The following is a 17,136-nucleotide window of genomic DNA, read 5'->3' on the forward strand; positions in this document are numbered from 1 at the left end:
GCAGCCTCAGAGACCTCTGGGACAACATTAAATGCACCAACATTCGAATTATAGGGGACCCAGAAGAAGAAGAAAAACAAAGGGACTGAGAAAATATTTGAAGAGATTATAGTTGAAAACTTCCCTAGCTTGGGTAAGGAAATAGTCAATCAAGTCCAGAGAGCACAGAGAGTCCCATACAGGATAAATCCAAAGAGAAACACGCCAAGACACATACTAATCAAATTATCAAAAATTAAATACAAGGAAAAAATATTAAAAGCACTAAACTAAAAGCAACAAATAACATACAAGGGAATCCCATGAGGTTAACAGCTGATCTTTCAGCAGAAAATCTGCAAGCCAGAAGGGAGTGGCATGACATATTTAAAGTGATGAAAGAGAAAAATCTAAAACCAAGATTACTCTACCCAACAAGTATCTCATTCAGATTTGACAGAGAAAGTAAAACGTTTATAGACAAGCAAAAGGTAAGAGAATTCAGCACCACCAAACCAGCTTTACAAAAAATGCTAAAGGAACTTCTCTAGGCAGGAAACAAAAGAGAAAGAAAACACCTACAATAACAAACCCAAAATAATTAAGAAAATGGTACTAGGAACACACATATCGATAATTACCTTAAATATAAATGGATTAAATGCTCCAACCAACAGACATAGACTGGCTGAATGGATACAGAAACAAGACCCGTACATATGCTGTCCACAAGAGACCCACTTCAGACCTAGGGAAACATACAGACTGAAAGTGAGGGGATGGAAAAAGATATTCCATGCAAATGGAAATCAAAACAAAGCTGGAGTAGCAATTCTCATATCAGACAAAACAGACTATAAAACAAAGACTACTACAAGAGACAAAAAAGCACACAACATAATGATCAAGGGATCAATCCAAGAAGAAGATATAACAATTGTAAATATTTATGCACCCAACATAGGAGCACCTCCATACATAAGGCAAATGCTAACAGCCATAAAAGGGGAAATCAACAGTAACACAATCATAGTAGGGGACTTTAACACCCCACTTTCACCGATGGACAGATCATCCAAAATGAAAATAAATAAGGAAACACAAGCTTTAAATGATACATTAAACAAGATGGACTTAATTGATATTTATAGGACATTGCATCCAAAAACAACAGAATACACTATCTTCTCAATTGCTCATGGAACATTCTCCAGAATAGATCATATCCTGGGTAACAAATCAAGCCTTGGTAAATTTAAGAAAACTGAAGTCGTATCAAGTATCTCCTCCGACCACAATGCTATGAGACTACATATCAATTACAGGAAAAAATCTGTGAAAAATACAAACACATGGAGGCTAAACAATACACTACTAAATAACAGAGAGATCACTGAAGAAATCAAAGAGGAAATCAAAAAATACCTAGAGACAAATGACAATGAAAACACGACGATCCAAAACCTATGGGATGCAGCAAAAGCAGTTCTAAGAGGGAAGTTTATAGCTATACAAGCCTACCTCAAGAAACAAGAGAAGTCTCAAGTAAACAATCTAACCTTACACCTAAAGGAACTAGAGAAAGAAGAACAAACAAAACCCAAAGTTAGCAGAAGGAAAGAAATCATCAAGATCAGAGCAGAAATAAATGAAATAGAAACAAAGAAAACAATAGCAGAGATCAATAAAAATAAAAGCTGGTTCTCTGAGAAGATAAACAAAATTGATAAACCATTAGCCAGACTCATCAAGAAAAAGAGGGAGAGGACTCAAATCAATAAAATTAGAAATGAAAAAGGAGAAGTTACAACAGACACTGCAGAAATACAAAACATCCTAAGAGACTACTACAAGCAACTCTATGCCAATAAAATGGACAACCTGGAAGAAATGGACAAATTCTTAGAAAGGTAAAACCTTCCAAGACTGAACCAGGAAGAAATAGAAAATATGAACAGACCAATCACAAGAAATGAAATTGAAATTGTGATTAAAAATCTTCCAACAAACAAAAGTCCAGGACCAGATGGCTTCACAGGTGAATTCTATCAAACATTTAGAGAAGAGTTAACACCCATCCTTCTCAAACTCTTCCAAAAAATTGCAGAGGAAGGAACACTCCCAAACTCATTCTATGAGGCCACCATCACCCTGATACCAAAACCAGACAAAGATACTACAAAAAAAAGAAAATTACAGACCAATGTCACTGATGAATACAGATGCAAAATTCCTCAACAAAATACTAGCAAACAGAATCCAACAACACATTAAAAGGATCATACACCATGAACAAGTGGGATTTATCCCAGGGATGCAAGGATTCTTCAATATACACAAATCAATCAATGTGATACACCATATTAACAAACTGAAGAATAAAAACCATATGATCATCTCAATAGATGCTGAAAAAGCTTTTGACAAAATTCAACACCCATTTATGATAAAAACTCTCCAGAAAGTGGGCATAGAGGGAAACTACCTCAACATAATAAAGTCCATATACAACAAACCCACAGCAAACATCATTCTCAATGGTGAAAAACTGAAAGCATTTCCTCTAAGATCAGGAACAAGACAAGGATGTCCACTCTCACCACTATTATTCAACCTAGTTTTGGAAGTCCTAGCCACGGCAATCAGAGAAGAAAAAGAAATAAAAGGAATACAAATTGGAAAAGAAGAAGTAAAACTGTCAGTGTTTGCAGATGACATGATACTATACATAGAGAATCCTAAATATGCCACCAGAAAACTACTAGAGCTAATCAATGAATTTGGTAAAGTTGCAGGATACAAAATTAATGCATTGAAATCTCTTGCATTCCTATATACTAATGATGAAACATCTGAAAGAGAAATTAAGGAAACACTCCCATTTACCACTGCAACAAAAAGAATAAAATACCTAGGAATAAACCTACCTAGGGAGACAAAAGACCTGTATGCAGAAAACTGTAAGACACTGATGAAAGAAATTAAGGATGATACAAACAGATGGAGAGATATACCATGTTCTTGGATTGGAAGTATCAATATTGTGAAAATGACTATACTACCCAAAGCAATCTACAGATTCAATGCAATCCCTATCAAATTACCAATGGCATTTTTTACAGAACTAGAACAAATCAACTTAAAATTTGTATGGAAACACAAAAGATCCCTAATAGACAAAACATTCTTGAGGGAAAAAAACGGAGCTGGAGGAATCAGACTCCCAGACTTCAGACTATACTACAAAACTACAGTAATCAAGACAATATGGTACTGGCACAAAAACAGAAACATAGATCAATGGAACAAGATAGAAAGCCCAGAGATAAACCCACACACCTATGGTCAACTAATCTATGACAAAGGAGGCAAAGATATACAGTGGAGAAAAGACAGTCTCTTCAATAAGTGGTGCTGGGAAAACTGGACAGCTACATGTAAAAGAATGAAATTAGAGCAGTCCCTAACACCATACACAAAAATAAACTCAAAATGGATTAAAAACCTAAATGTAAGACAGACACTATAAAACGCTTAGAGGAAAGCATAGGAAGAACACTCTTTGACATCAATCACAGCAAGATCTTTTTTGATCCACCTCCTAGAGTAATGGAAATAAAAACAAAAATAAACAAATGGGACCTAATGAAACTTCAAAGCTTTTGCACAGCAAAGGAAACCATAAACAAAACGAAAAGACAACCCTCAGAATGGGAGAAAATATTTGCAAACGAATCAACGGACAAAGGATTAATCTCCAAAATATATAAACAGCTCACGCAGCTCAATATTAAAAAAACAAACAACCCAATCCAAAAATGGGCAGAAGACCTAAATAGACATTTCTCCAAGGAAGACATACAGATGGCCAAGCAGCACATGAAAAGATGCTCAACATCACTAATTATTAGAGAAATGCAAATCAAAACTACGAGATATCACCTCACACCAGTTAGAATGGGCATCATCAGAAAATCTACAAACAACAAATGCTGGAGAGGGTGTGGAGAAAAGGGAACCCTCTTGCACTGTTGCTGGGAATGTAAACTGATACAGCCACTATGGAGAACAGTATGGAGGTTCTTAAAAAACTAAAAATAGAAGTACCATATGATCCAGCAATCCCACTACTAGGCATATACCCAGAGAAAACCATAATTCAAAAAGACACATGCACCCCAATGTTCATTGCAGCACTATTTACAATAGCCAGGTCATGGAAGCAACCTAAATGCCCATCAACAGATGAATGGATAAAGAAGATGTGGTACATATATAGAATGGAATATTACTCAGCCATAAAAAGGAACGAAACTGAGTCATTTGTTGAGACATGGATAGATCTAGAGAATGTCATTCAGAGTGAAGTAAGTCAGAAAGAGAAAAAGAAATCTCGTATATTAACGCGTGTATGTGGAACCTAGAAAAATGGTACAGATGAACTGGTTTGCAGGGCAGAAGTTGAGACACAGATGTAGAGAACAAACGTATGGACACCAAGGGGGAAAAGTGGTGGGGCGGTGGGGGTGGTGGTGTGATGAATTGGGCAATTGGGACTGACATGTATACACTGATGTGTATAAAACTGATGACTAATAAGAACCTGTAGTATAAAAAAACAAACAAACAACAAAAAAACCAACTAATACTAAACTTTCTTTCGGTTATTTGTATGGAAATATGTTAATGTAAATGTTTCAGACATTACATGAAATTTCTAAAAATCTTATATGTTCTGGTATAATGTTATAAGTCAGAATTCTAGTTATGACTTTAAAATGTATATCTCAGAAATAACTAATTTTCCTTGTCAATTGCATTATGAATTTTCATCAAATCTTTAACCATGGTCATTTTTAAGTCTTTTGTCATTTACAGACAGTTCTAGGTGTACTCTGATGCTTTTGCAAATATGTTCCTATAAAAGGGTTTCATCTTCAAGGAATTCATGGAAAAGACTCTGACAAGTACAGGTTTCTGGTAACTGACTATACTGCTAAACTGAATGAATAAGCATTTTCAGAACTCTAATGGAAAACTGATGAATTCATAAAAGTGCTAACAAAAGATCAAGATGAAAAAAAAATTAGTTACATGGGACTGAGTGAACTGAGGATGATTATAATTTTTGTGACTTTCTGTTTGAATTAAAAAAAAAAAATCCCACAAGGACTCAGAGGCAAAAAATGTACAAATCAATTTTCACTGCAAAGTAAAGGAGCTGTTACAGTGGAGGATTACTGGACTGAATGTCAATATTATGACATAGTATGAGTGTGTTTCGTGTTTGGTAATTGCAATCATTGCTGCATTTGTTGTGGTCATCCATTTACAATGCTTGGTGTCAGTTTATTTATCTCTTGTAAAAATCAAATACAGTGTGTGTGTGTGAAAAAAAAAAAGGGAAAAGACTCAAATCAACAGAATTAGAAATGAAAAAGGAGAAAAAATGACTGACACGGCAGAAATACAAAGGATCATGAGAGATTACTACAAGCAGTGATATGCCAATAAAATGGACAACCTGGAAGAAATGGACAAATTCCTAGAAAAACACAACCTTCCAAGTCTGAACCAGGAAGAAATAGAAAACATAAACAGACAATTCACAAGCACTGAAATGGAAAGTGTGGTTCAAAATCTTCCAACAAACAAAAGCCCAGGACAAGATGGCTCGACAGGCAAATTCTATCAAACCTTTAGAGAAGAGCTAACACCTATCCTTCTCAAACCCTTCCAAAATATAGCAGAGAGAGGAACACTCTCAAACTCATTCTACGAGGCCACCATCACCTTGATATCAAAACCAGACAAAGATGTCACAAAAAAAGAATACTACAGGTCAATATCACTGATGAACATAGATGCAAAAATCCTCAACAAAATACTAGCAAACAGAATCCAACAGCACATTAAAAGGATCATACACAATGATCAAGTGGGATTTATCCCAGGAATGCATGGATTCTTCAATATACACAAATCAATCAATGTGATAAACCATATAAATAAATTGAAGAATAAAAACCATACGAACATCTCAGTAGATGCAGAAAAAGCTTTCAACAAAGTTCAACACCCATTTCTGATTTTGAAAAACTCCCCAGAAGGTAGGCATAGAAGGAACTTACCTCAACATAATAAAGGCCATATATGACAAACCCACAGCCAACATCATTCTCAATGGTGAAAAACTGAAACCATTTCCACTAAGATCAGGAACAAGACAAGGTTGCCCACTCTCAACACACAGCTTTGGAATTTTTAGCCACAGCAATCAGAGAAGAAAAAGAAAAAGAAATAAAAGGACTCCAAATCAGAAAAGAAGAAGTAAAACTGTCACTGCTTGCAGATGACATGATACTATACATAGAGAATCCCAAAGATGCTACCAGAAAACTACTAGAGCTAAGCAATGAATTTGGTAAAGTAGCAGGATACAAAATTAATGCACAGAAATCTCTTGCATTCCTATACACTAATGATGAAAAATCTGACAGAGAAATTAAGGAAACACTCCCATTTACCACTGCAACAAAAAGAATAAAATACCTAGGCATAAACCTACCTAAAGAGACAAAAGGCCTGTATGCAGAAAACTATAAGACACTGATGAAAGAAATTAAAGATGATACAAACAGATGGAGAGATATACCATGATCTTGGATTGGAAGAATCAACATTGCGAAAATGACTCTACTACCCAAAGCAATCTACCGATTCAATGCAATCCCTATCAGACTACCAATGGCATTTTTCACAGAACTAGAACAAAAACTTTCACAATTTGCATGGAAACACAAAAGACCCCTAATAGCTAAAGCAATCTTGAGAAAGAAAAATGGAGCTGGAGGAATCAGGCTCCATGGCTTCCAACTATACTACAAAGCTACAGTAATCAAGACAGTAGCTTTGGCACAAAAACAGAAATATAGATCAATGGAACAGGATAGAAAGCCCACAGGTAAACCCACATACATATAGTCACCTTATCTTTGATAAAGGAAGCAAGAATATACAATGGAGAAAAGACAGCCTCTTCAATAAGTGGTGCTGGCAAAACTGGACAGCTACATGTAAAAGAATGAAATTAGAACACTCCCTAACACCATACACAAAAATAAACTCAAAATGGATTAAAGATCTAAACGTAAGGCCAGGCACTGTAAAACTCTTAGAGGAAAACATAGGCAGAACACTGTATGACATAAATCACAGCAAGATCCCTTTTGATGGACCTCCTAAAGAAATGGACATAAAAACAAAAATAAACAAATGGGACCTAATGAAATTTACAAAACCTTTTGCACAGCAAAGGAAACCATAAACAAGATGAAAAGACAACCCTCAGAATCGGAGGAAATATTTGCAAACGAAGCAACTGACAACGGATTAAACTCCAAAATATACAGGCAGCTCATGCAGCTCAGTTTCAAAAAAACCAACAACCCAATCCAAACATGGGCAGAAGACCTAAATAGACATTTCTCCAAGGAAGATATACAGATTGGCAACAAACACATGAAAGTATGCTCAACATCACTAATCATTAGAGAAATGCAGATCAAAACCACAATGAGGTATCACCTCACCCCAGTCAGAATGGCCATCATAAAAAAATCTACAAACAATAAATGCTGGAGAGGTGTGGAGAAAAGGGAGCCCTCTTGCACTGCTGGTGGGAATGTAAATTGATACAGCCACTATGGAGAACAGTATGGAGAGTCCTTTAAAAATTAAAAATAGAACTACCATATGACCCAGCAATCCCATTACTGGGCCTATACCCTGAGAAAACCATAATTCAAAAAGAGTCACGTACCACAATGCTCTATTTATAATAGCCAGGACATGGAAGCAACCTAAGTGTCCATCAACAGACGAATGGATAAAGAAGATGTGGCACATATATACAGTGGAATATTACTCAGCCATAAAAAGAAATGAAATTGAGTTATTTGTAGTGAGGTAGATGGACCTAGAGACTGTCATACAGAGTGAAGTAAGTCAGAAAGAGAAAAACAAATGTCGCATTCTAACACATATATATGGGATTAAAAAAAAAAAAAAAAGGTTCTGACGAACCTAGGGGCAGGACAGGAATAAAGACACAGACGTAGACAATGGACTTGAGGACACAGGGAAGGGGAAGGGGAAGCTGGGATGAAGTGAGAGAGTGGCATGGACATATATACACTACCAAATGTAAAACAGATAGCTAGTGGGAAGCAGCCACATAGCACAGGGAGATCAGCTTGGTGCTCTGTGTCCACCTAGAGGGGTGGCATACGGAAGTTGGGAGGGAGACGCAAGAGGGAGGAGATATGGGGATATTTGTTTATGTATAGCTGATTCACTTTGTTATACCGCAGAAACTAACACACCATTGTAAAGCAATTACACTCCAATAAAGATTTTTTTTAAAAAAAAGCAAATTCGTTCAGGATAAAATGCTTTAGGATCCCATTTTTACTGGAAAATTTTGCTTGGCTGTCCAAAATGTTAAAGTGGGCAATACTTTTCCAAGAACTCCCATAATAATTATTAGATTATAATTTCCACCATCCATAAGTTTAATTAGGCTGCATAAGTAAGTTTGTCTTTTATAGGCTTGCATTGGCTTTAATTCTCAAATTTATTTTGGAAAATAAAGGCTGTATTGAATAATTTGACTTTCACCATGAAACGAATATGACAATGATTCCACTTCAACAGCATTTGGAATTAGTATTTAAATCAAACTGTCTATTTTCTCATTACCTAAGATAGTCCCGTTCTCTCAAAAGCATGAGAAAACTTTGGAAGGGAAGTGATTCTTAAGAATAAGAAATGAAAAAAAAGAGAGGATTGGAATAGTGAGAGTTTTTAAGTGGAGGGATTCAAGAAATTAGGAAGAGTATTAGAAGGTCATATTTTACTTATATATCAATATATGTTAGTACATAACAACCTTAGTTTTGATACATAAATTTAAAACTTTTTAAAATTGTCTTTTAGGGTGACTGGCCATCCCAATTTTCTGAATGTTTGGTTTCAGCACTTGAAGTTCTGGCAAATTCCTCAGTCCTCAGACAACTGGGATGATTAATCATCCTGCTTTTAATTCACCTGGTGCAAAACCTCTATACTTTATCGTTTTTCCTTCAAACACAGAAAATACAACGTGCATACCTGAAATCTCTGGGGGCTCTGGATTTTGAGGACAGTCCTCTCCCACTGATTTTGGAGCCCAGCCGTGCTTTGCCATAAATGCCGTGTAGGACCACCACAGGTAGTTTGAAAGCCAACTGTTAATTTGCCATTCATCTGGCTGGAGAAGTAATAAAATGTAATCTGTGAAAAATAATGAATGTCCAAATAATTATAATAAAGAAGTTCCCAAATGTGGAAAGTAATTCAAATGCTGTGTGCTTTCAAATACCTGACAAGCATGTTGGTTATTTGTGGAAAGAAAAACTCTGCTTCGTAAGTTTGAGGAAGGAGAATCCATGTTAGAGACCAATGAGAGGAAGTGAGCTGTTAAAAACAAGGGTCAGTGTGTTAGATGCAGAGCCATCACTGGTAAACTTATTTAATACACCAGGCAATAATTCAGGCCTATATCCACATTGGGTCAATATATTTTTGTTTAAAGAATGAAATATATAACCGTACCATTTATTTTTGCAAATGGTCTGGCTGATATTGTTACTTCAATATATTCCCCAGTAAAATAACTAATTGTGAGTATACTCCCTAAAACACTGTTATGGGCTGTAGTCCATGACCAAATTCATCTCATAACTTAGAAAGTTATAACCCAGCAAAGATGATATCCAGGGAAAACATTATACTGGGACTGCCCACCAAAATAAGTAATTCAATGAAGAATTCAAAAGAGATCCTATTTTGTTGTGTTTTTCTCCGGAATTGGATCAAATAGTCCCAGCTTTTGCCAGGATTATGGAAAACGATACTGAGTCCCGATGTTCTTCTGTATGCTGCAGTACAGACCATGCCGGTCAACTTACTATTTAGAAGCCTATAAAATAAATGTGGAACATTCCCTTGGCTTTCATAGATTTTTTGCAATGCTTGACAAGGTTATAGTGTATAATATGGGAACCACTGTTTCCTGCTCATCTATTTGGTATGCCACTATTTGTCAAAAAGAATGAAAAAATGATGTTGATGATGATTATGATGGCATACCTACCCAAATTATTCAGTGGTATTTAAAAGCTGTCTTGGAAATCAAATTTTATTGTCACATCATTGAGAGAATCAATAGTAAAATTATGAAACCTAAAAAACCTCTTCTTCCTTACAGCTATTCCAAAATTGTACCCTAATGAAGCAGAAAAGAACATTAATGATTGCATATAACATAGTCATAAGCATAACTGAAGTCCCTGCAATAACAGAAAATTGTTCTCAGAATGTACTACCTGGAATAATTTTATAAATATAATTTAGATGAAGAGCTGGTATCATGGTGATACAAGTGGACAACCATTAGTTTGCTCTTGCTTCATATTCAGCAGGGAAAGCAAATGCTAAGCAAGTGAATAATCAAACGAGCATAATAAGCCATATGGATTTATTGTTTGCAGTTTAAATACAATTATTTGCAATACAAATGGTAATAGTATTCAACAGGCCTTCAATTACTGTTTATAAATACTCAGCTACTAAAAAGCATTTGTGATATATACATACAGTAAAAATTATTTTCATTTGTCAAGGAAATCACTTAAATTAACCATATTTATTTTTGAAAGTTTGGTCTTAAAAATCAGATTGATACATTAAGCTATTAAATAATAGAACAGCATTTTCAATAAAATAATAAATTATATGAATATTTAAGCTAGGTGTTTTATAAATACAAACTATGTCATCTGGCACATTTTATGACACTGTAAATTATTCTGTATTTTGTCAAAAATTAAATGAGGTTAACCTTCAGGTTATCATAAAAAGTAAAGTTTTAAATTCAGAAACAACTTGAGATCCTTTAGCATTTGTTCTAGTAATAAGATTTCTTTTCATGGGGTAAAAAAGTATTCAAAATGCACCCAACAGCAATACTTGTTTTTTTTGTTTTTTATTTATTTATTTTTTAAAATTCCAATTTAGTGACAACAGCATTCTTTCAAATGCACACTCAATTTTACCTTGCTCCCTATGAGTATAGAAGTTCTTTAATTCACAGTTGGAAATGTTCCTTAGAGAACATCATCTTATAGAAAGTTATCTTGCTTTCCCTAGGACTTTAGTTATCAGGTCTATGAGTATAAAAGAAAGAAGCAGATCCTTGGCAGCATAAATTTTTCCCTCATGCCCATTCCCTCATCTGATATCCTCTCCTACTGCTGGCTCTAAGCATCAAGAAGAGACTTTCAAAGCTGATAAAAAAAAAAACAAAAAAAGGTATTCAATATTCTCTCCACACACCCCTCTTAGTCCTTGAGGGAGCCTAGTAACATCATACCACACATACACACAACACCATCCTCATCACATGTCTCCTATTAATCTCTACTATATTCATTTCAGTTTGTTCATATGATTCATAAATTCCCATTTTATTCCTGCATCAATAAAAGCAACTGCATAGCCTATCTTTGAAACAGATTTAAAACCACCTTGTGGTGAAGTCGTTAATTATTAAAGCTACAAAATAAGAATTATTAAAATTACAAAATAAGACAGGATGATTTCATTTATAATCTTAAATGTTCATGTTAAAGGGCTTTTTCTTCTTAGTAGCTGGGTGCATGTAGGAGTAAAACCCCAGAAGTATATTAAATATGAAAGCAACAAAAACCATGAATCAAGTTTTGAGGGCTAATTCAATAACTTTGGCAGTGAATTCCACCAACCTTGATCCTTAGAAAAGAAAAGGTAGAATTTTCAGTCTCACTTTCTTCAACTACTGATAGGCAGTCTTGCCTTTCCTCCATTTCCCAAGTTCTAAGTGATTAATGCGAATGAATGTAAGCAGGAGAAACAGAAATCCTATTGCACGCTGTAGAGTAACCAATGGGCTCAAAGGAACTCGAAAAACTGAGTATTTTAACAGTAAGATAATATCCAAAAAAATCAGGCTGCAGGAATGGATCATTGTGACAAGATCCAAGGCCTGAAGCAAAGGTTAAAATGTCAAAACTTCTGGAACAGGAAAAGTGTGTTCATTTGTGACAGAAATATGGCTCAGTTCAGATAACAGAGGTTAAATAACAGTCTTAGATACAAACTCCTTCAAGTTGGTAATTTCTATTTACTAAATTCCATTTTTATTGAATCATAAAGTTTTGCCTCATTCCTGTTCATTAAACTAACAAGTTTGACATAAGCACATAATATTTGTTAAAACTGTATCAAAGGATACCCTCAAATAGTAATCCCCTATAATTGCTAGCAATGTGTAAATAAATGCTGCCATACACATTTAAGTCTGCTTCAGTGATAAAGGGCTAGGTGAATCACTTTAGGGAATCATAAAATATGCAATAAAAATGAGAGTGATATTAATAAAAATGTCAATGTAAAGACCTCTGAAATTTTTCTCCTCAATAAAAGCAATGAAAATATTGGCAAAAATGGCCACAGTAAAGCTTACGGCAAACTGGAGACCTTTTATTCAATAAATAACTGAATCTCAGTAAAAACAGTAAATTTTAGGGGGGGGTTTCTTTTCCTTTTTTTTTTTTAACTTGGCCCTATTCCCACCACTCTCCAGCTCCACAGCAACTATAAAAAATGGCAGCCCACGTTCCTGGTGCAGCATGGCAACCACAGAAATGAGCAGAATAGAGTTAAAACTCTTTCAAACCTCATTACCAAATAATTATCAAATAATTATCATTATTTGATATGTCTGGTGTTTCCTGAAAGACACCACTTATAAGGCTGTATGAAATTGCCCAGTGCAAATAGACTCTTTACAGTAGGCATGTGTTGAAAACAATTACTGCAAGTGTTTTAACTTTACTGTTGCTTGGTGCAGTACATAACATATGGGGCCAACAAGAGACTAACCAAAAGCTTAAAGCAAAACTGGAAACTGAAATGTCCCATAGGAGCTTTGAAATGCTCCAACATCTTCCCGCAAACCTATAGAGACATGTGCATGCATAGGGCTGTACACATGCTCTGGAAAGACCTGAAAAGGCCCTAAGCTCTCATCTCTGGCTGACTTTGAGGCTCTCTTAAGGTAGGAAGTGAAGAATAAGACAGAGATATCAACTGCCTAGGTAAGTATTGAAGATACACCACAATAGAGTCCCTCAACAAACACTGGGAAATTTACTGGTTCCAGGCATTTAAGAAACTCTCTCTCCAGCTGACCACTTAGCTGACCAAGCAGAGAATTCAATGGACACACATGACAGGAATAAAGACTTTACAGAATTATTCCAGGAAAGTCACTAAAGTAAAAAACAACAAATAAAACAAACTACAACAAACTGTAAAAGTGAAGGAAAAAGATATCCACGCTTGCCACATTATATTGTTGTAGATGTCCATGTTTCAAAAGAAACTGTGAGAAATGCAAAGAAACAAAAAAATGTGACTCATACAAAGGAAAAAAACAATCAAACAAAAGTGTCTCTGAGAAAGCCCAGACATTGGACCTACTGAAAAAAAGACTTTAAATCAGCTATTTAAAATATTTCAAAGAGCTAAAGGAAACCATGTCTAAAGAACTAAGAAACCATAAGAATGATATCTTACAAAGTAGAGACTATCAGTAAAGAGATATAAATTATAAAATCAATAACTAATCACTATAATTGATTGTTATACTTGATAAAAATCAAACTCAAAATTCAGTGTTGATGGGCACGCAATATATTAAGATGCAATTTGTGGCAATAACAGCATAAAGGTGGGGAGAATAGAGCTAGGTAGGACAAATTTCTTAAATACTATTGCAATTAAATTGTACTAATCCAACATAGATTGTTGTAATCCCTAAAGCATCCAGTAAACTAGTTCAAAATATTATATATATACATGCAATATATAATACATATAGAAAATATATATGTAACAGAGAAGAAAACAGTAATGGAGGAACAGAGTAACAAGAAAGACATAGACAGAAAACAAATAGCAGATAGCAGGTGTAAATTCTATCTTATCAGTAATTATGTTATATGTAAATGGATTAAAGTCTCCAATCAAAAGTCTGAGGTTGATATATTATATAAAAACATAAGCCAACAATTCAACTACAAAAAAAAAGGCTGAAAATAAAGAAATATAAAAAATATACAAACAACTAAAAGAGAGCTGGAAATTCAAAAAACATATTTTAATGCACAATAAAAATGTTATTAGAGACATAAAAGAACAATTTATAATGAGAAAAGAATCAACCCATCAAACAAATAACAATTATAAATATATATGCACCTAAAAACAGAGCCCCAAAATATAAGAAACAAAAACTAATAGAATCAAAGTGAAAACAGAGAATTCAACAATAATAGTTGGAAACTTCAACACCCCATTTTTCAGAATGAATAGAACAATTAGACAGAAGATCAGTAAGGGTATAGAAGACTTGAGCAACACTATAAACCAATTAGACCTAACAGACACATGTGGAATCCTCTATCCAACAGCAGCAAAATGCATATGCTTCTAATGTGCACACAAAATGTTCTCCAGGAAAGACCTTATTTTAGGCCACAAAACAAGTCTCAATACATTTAAGAGGATGTTAATCATACAAGTATGTTCTACAGCTACAATGGAGTGATTTGAGTCAAGAGCAGAAAGAAATGCAGGAAATTTGCAAACATGTAGACATTAAATAACACACTCCTAATGGGTCAAAGGTGAAAATCAGAAGAGAAATTAGAAAATACTTGAGATGAATAACTAATTTAACTGCATCTCATGCATTTTGAAGCACTGTGAAAATACAATATATCAAAATGCATGAGATGCAGTTAAATTTGTGCTTAGAAATAAATTTATAGCTATAAATTATTAAATTTAAAAAAAAGTTTTAAAATCAACAATCTAAACCTTCACCTTACAAAGCTGGAAGAAGAGCAAACTAAACCCAAAACAAGTAGTAGAAGAAAATAGTAAATATTAGAGCATAAATAAATCAAATAGAGAATAGACAACCAATAGAATAAAATTAAATAAACCAAAAGTTGGTTTTTGGAAAGATCAACAAAATTAACAAATCTTTCACTAGACTGACCAATAAAAAAAGAAGACAACTCAATTTACTGAATGAATAGTGAAACAAGGGTCAGAACTACCAACTTTATAGAAATAAAAAGAATTATAAGGAAATATTATCAACAAATGCAGGCTAACAAATTAGATACCTTGATAATATGAAAAAAATCCTAGCAAGACACAAAAACTGATTCAGGACCAAAACTGACTCTAGTAGAGATAGAAAATCTGAATAGATAACAAAAGAATGAATCAGTAACCAAAAAGCTCCCCACAAAGAAATTCTCAGTCACAGAAGGATGAACTAGTGAATTCTATAAAACATTTAGAGAATTAACACTAACTTCACCAACTCTTGCACAAATTATAAGAGGAAAGACTTCCCGACTCATTCTGTGAGGCCATTATTTCCTTGATACCAAAACCTGGCAAACATATCACAAACATATCAAAAAAAAGAAAATTATAGATCAATATCCCTGATTAACATACATGTAAAAATACTAAACAAAATACTGGAAAGCCTCATCAAGCAAGACATAAAGATATAAAAAGTATTATTCACCAGGACCAAGTGGAATTTATCCCAGGAATGCAAATTTGGTTGAACATATGAAAACCAATCACTATATGAAAAGTAATCACTATAAAACACCATATAAATAAAGGCCCAAAATGACATGATCATCTCAATAGATGCAGAAAACACATTTGACAAAGTCTAACACTTTCTCGGGATAAAAAACACTTCATATATTGGTCAGAGACGTGAACATGCTTACCTGATAAATGACATCTACAAAAAACCCTCAGCTAACATCAAACCTGATGGTAAAAGTTTAAAAAGTTTTCCACTAATGGAAATAAGGATATCTGCTATCACCAATTCTATTCAACATTGCACCCAAGTTTCTAGGTGGGCAATTAGACAAGGAAATGAAATAAAGGGCAGTCAGAAAGGAAACAGAAAGTAAAACTCACTCTATTTGCAAATGACATGGTCTTGTACATAGAAGGTCCTAAGGAACCATGCAATTACATCAGCCCATTTGAACAGTCGATGATAATCTTCCCATGTTAAGATCAGCTAATTGGTAACTTTAATTACAACTGCAAGTCCTTTGATAGAAGTACCTAGATTAGTGTTTGAATAACCAGGGGATGAGAATCTTGGCGGGACATCTTTAGAAATCTGCCTACTACAATCAGTAGTCACTAATTTGGTTCCCTTGTTCCATTTGCTATGCTATAAGGTACTGACCAAAATCTATGAGGCCTAAAGCAGTTATGTTCCTACGAGTTCTCCCTTTACTGATTCGGTTGTAGGACACTGAATCAGCATAACTAATCATCAGAGTTGCGAGACTTCATTTGCAGAGAACTAAAATCTTCTGGGTCCTTTCCAACCACTTTAATTGGTAAAAGTCCCTGCCCACTTTCATTTGGCAGAATCTCAGTCTACTGACCATTTGGCTATGATTCAAAAGGTACATTCTTTGAAATTTGGATCATATTTATTTCAATATACATTTATTTTATTTTATGTATTTCTGTTCAGTGTGGATTCAGTATAAGGCTGAATTAATTTGAATTAATACTCATATAAATTTAACAAATAAGTCACCTGCCTGTAAAGATAAAATTTCTGCCAAAAGGAAAGCAAATGATATAAAGGAAAAAATTCTATGTCTACAGAGAAATTGTAGCACATATTATTTTTTGGCTCTAATTAGTGAAATAATATCATTTACTTTAAGATAGGTTGACTACTAATTTATGTGGAGTAATTTCATTGATGTCATATCAGTTAATTCAAATAATCATCTGGGTTGTCAATTATGATTCCCTGACTGATATATTACCTGAATTTGAAATAAAAGGAATGAGGAAATAAACAAATATATTATCCAATAAAAAATAAGCATCACATTTATAGAAGAATTATGTAAACCTCATGTAGCTTATTTT

General features: G+C 34.3%; 1 protein-coding gene across 1 annotated transcript in view; it reads right to left on the bottom strand.

The window, feature by feature from the left end:
* The window catches only part of MALRD1 (MAM and LDL receptor class A domain containing 1), a 600,449-nt gene that overhangs the window by 561,638 nt on the left and 21,675 nt on the right, over nt 1-17,136 (bottom strand). The window contains exons 3-4 of the mRNA XM_059909182.1: nt 9,401-9,495; nt 9,151-9,312 (exon numbers count right to left, since the gene is read on the bottom strand). Coding sequence (XP_059765165.1) covers nt 9,151-9,312; nt 9,401-9,495 — 257 coding nt within the window. The remainder of the gene's footprint in view (nt 1-9,150; nt 9,313-9,400; nt 9,496-17,136) is intronic.

The sequence above is a fragment of the Balaenoptera ricei genome, chromosome 2, assembly GCF_028023285.1.
Source record: "Balaenoptera ricei isolate mBalRic1 chromosome 2, mBalRic1.hap2, whole genome shotgun sequence".
Classification (NCBI taxonomy): Eukaryota; Metazoa; Chordata; class Mammalia; order Artiodactyla; family Balaenopteridae; genus Balaenoptera; species Balaenoptera ricei.